Source organism: Ctenocephalides felis, unplaced genomic scaffold (genome assembly GCF_003426905.1).
Source record: "Ctenocephalides felis isolate EL2017-DRISC unplaced genomic scaffold, ASM342690v1 CF-g0.4_SCAFFOLD_01170, whole genome shotgun sequence".
Lineage (NCBI taxonomy): Eukaryota > Metazoa > Arthropoda > Insecta > Siphonaptera > Pulicidae > Ctenocephalides > Ctenocephalides felis.
Genome location: NW_020537324.1, coordinates 2,730,362 through 2,732,761, shown reverse-complemented (window position 1 = coordinate 2,732,761; position 2,400 = coordinate 2,730,362). Strand labels below are relative to the sequence as shown.

General features: G+C 29.7%; 1 protein-coding gene across 1 annotated transcript in view; it reads right to left on the bottom strand.

Annotated features, from left to right (window-relative positions):
- Nucleotides 1–315: 315 nt before the first annotated feature.
- The window catches only part of LOC113365960 (cuticle protein 38-like), a 15,252-nt gene continuing 13,167 nt past the window's right edge, over nucleotides 316–2,400 (bottom strand). Inside the window, exon 4 of the mRNA XM_026607504.1 lies at nucleotides 316–516. Within this exon, the coding sequence (XP_026463289.1) occupies nucleotides 316–516 (201 nt within the window). The remainder of the gene's footprint in view (nucleotides 517–2,400) is intronic.

Sequence of the window (2,400 nt, the reverse complement as noted above, 5' to 3'; positions counted from 1 at the left end):
GAACAAATTTACAAATTATGTTGAAATTACAAATATTTATTGGCTTGTTGGTTTCCTGTTTGTCTAGCTTCGTATTTGCGGTTTACATATATGGTGCTATATTCATCAGACTGTTTGCTGTTCATATACAACTAATATTACTGTATTTCCATACGTTTATGAAGAGCCAGTAAAATTGAATAAAGCTAAATATTAACGTAAGAAAATTTTATGTTATTTATGTTTATGATAGTCTGATTCTTAGTTCATATATTTCGTATAATGTTCAATACATGTTTTATCAAATTATTGTATATGTACACTATTCCTTTTAAATTACTTATATATGAAAGGCGTGCTATAAGCAGCTGCTAACGGAGCAGCTGCATGGTACGCCAACGGGGCTGCTGACAAGGCTGGAGCAGCAGCTACTAGTGGAGCAGATATCACTGGTGCCTGATGTATGACTGGTGTGGCTATAGCATGATTTATTGAATGTGCGTTGTAGGTACTGGCATAAGGCGCGACGTAGGCCGCCGGTAATACTCCGGCATAAGATGAACTAATGGCCAAGAAGCCAAAAAGTACTGCAAACTGTAAAAAAAATTATAAAACAGTCACTAGCGCTATAGTATATTGACGCATTGGTTTTTCTGAAAAACTTGTCAGTTGGATGCCAAACAATATATGCGCTATTTTTTATGAGAAAATTCGAATGTTATATAGTAATATGCTTGTAGAGTGGAATAACCTTTCGTAAAAATTCAACAAATTATTAGGAAACTCAAATTTGATGTTAAACATTTCATTGAATTGGCTTTAAGATTACTCTACATATTGATCAATGAATTAGTTGATCGCTCTGTTAATTAATATAATTTTTTATAACTTGAAAACTAATATATAGTATAATTGTTGACTCACCATGATTTTATCCATTTCAAAGTTAATTGCTGTATGAACAACGACTGTTGACTGATTTTAGTTAGGCGATAGTCATCTTTTTATACTTACGATAGAATACTTTTGGAGGCATTGTTTTGTAAACTTTTCGTTTGAAACAAACTGCTCGACGCGAAAGTTTTCATCACGGGCCGAGATGCTCGCTGAATCACCAATTATCGAAAGCAGTGCGTCTTCGACTGTTTTTAAGGTTGATTGGACAATCCTCATGCAAATAATTACGTGATCGCAATTTGGCAACATTTCTCAATTACCGTGTAAAACATCAGCATATGACGTTACATAACAACGAATTTAGCTAACTTAGAAAATCTCAAAAGACTGAAATATTTTTATCGCAACTAAGAAACCTGAAGATAACTTTAATAAGTTTATGCACTATACTATAAATGTCTAGACATCATGCAGATATAATATCATCTTCAAAAATTACTTACGAATTTACTTACATCAGCAAACATCAATGAATTATACAGATCAATAGATACGGTACGGAACATTTACTCTACTTTTTATCATGTAATTCTAAAATTGCTTATTGTTAGATACAATTTATGTTTTTCATGCGATTTTATTTTCTTTATTTTTTTCAATTTGCTATATATATGTCATTATTTTTTCAAATATATTCATGTATATTATGTATATATTTTTGCTATAATTATGTCATATATATACACTTATTTTAACAAACTATATTACATTTTAAATCTCATTATTTCTTTTTTGCAGAATCCTGCAGTTGGAAACTGCCTAATGTACTCTAAATAAAAATTACCTGGTGAACGACTATCGTAGCAGATTATACGATTTCTCTTAGTAATGATACGATTAAATTAACTATCAGAGACAAGCAATAAGCATTCGGTAAGTCATTTTACATTTTTGCATATACATGTTCATATTATTTGTATACTCTCATTGACACTCTTATTGTACGAGATCGACAATTAAAATTATTGTTTTTTTCATTTCTCCCAGTATCAAATTTCGAGTGCATTTTTCACTAAAAAACCTTCAAGAAAATGAAAAAAAATCGAAATATTGTAGAAATGTATATTTACACGTATGGATTATCTATGCGTATAAACTTACTTACACATAAGGGTCATCTTATAGGAAATACAAACTTCATAGATTCACTTTATAAATAGAATCAAAATTCTATCGTCAAATTTTGATCTCAATTCGTGATTATGTCAATTATTCATACGCATCGGGAAGTTTGTGCAAATTTTTATTTATTTATAGATATACAAAATACCAATAAATACCGAAAATTATCAATTGCAAAAAAAAGGTAAATAAATTGAATCAGCGGTTAAGTGATTGGCAATGAGAATATATACTTCTATAAAAACGATATATCTTTGCCATTTGTTTTTACATATTGTTAAAATGATAATACAATATTACAGAGCACAATCCCATAATTTGCGTTAAATTAAAATAAATCTT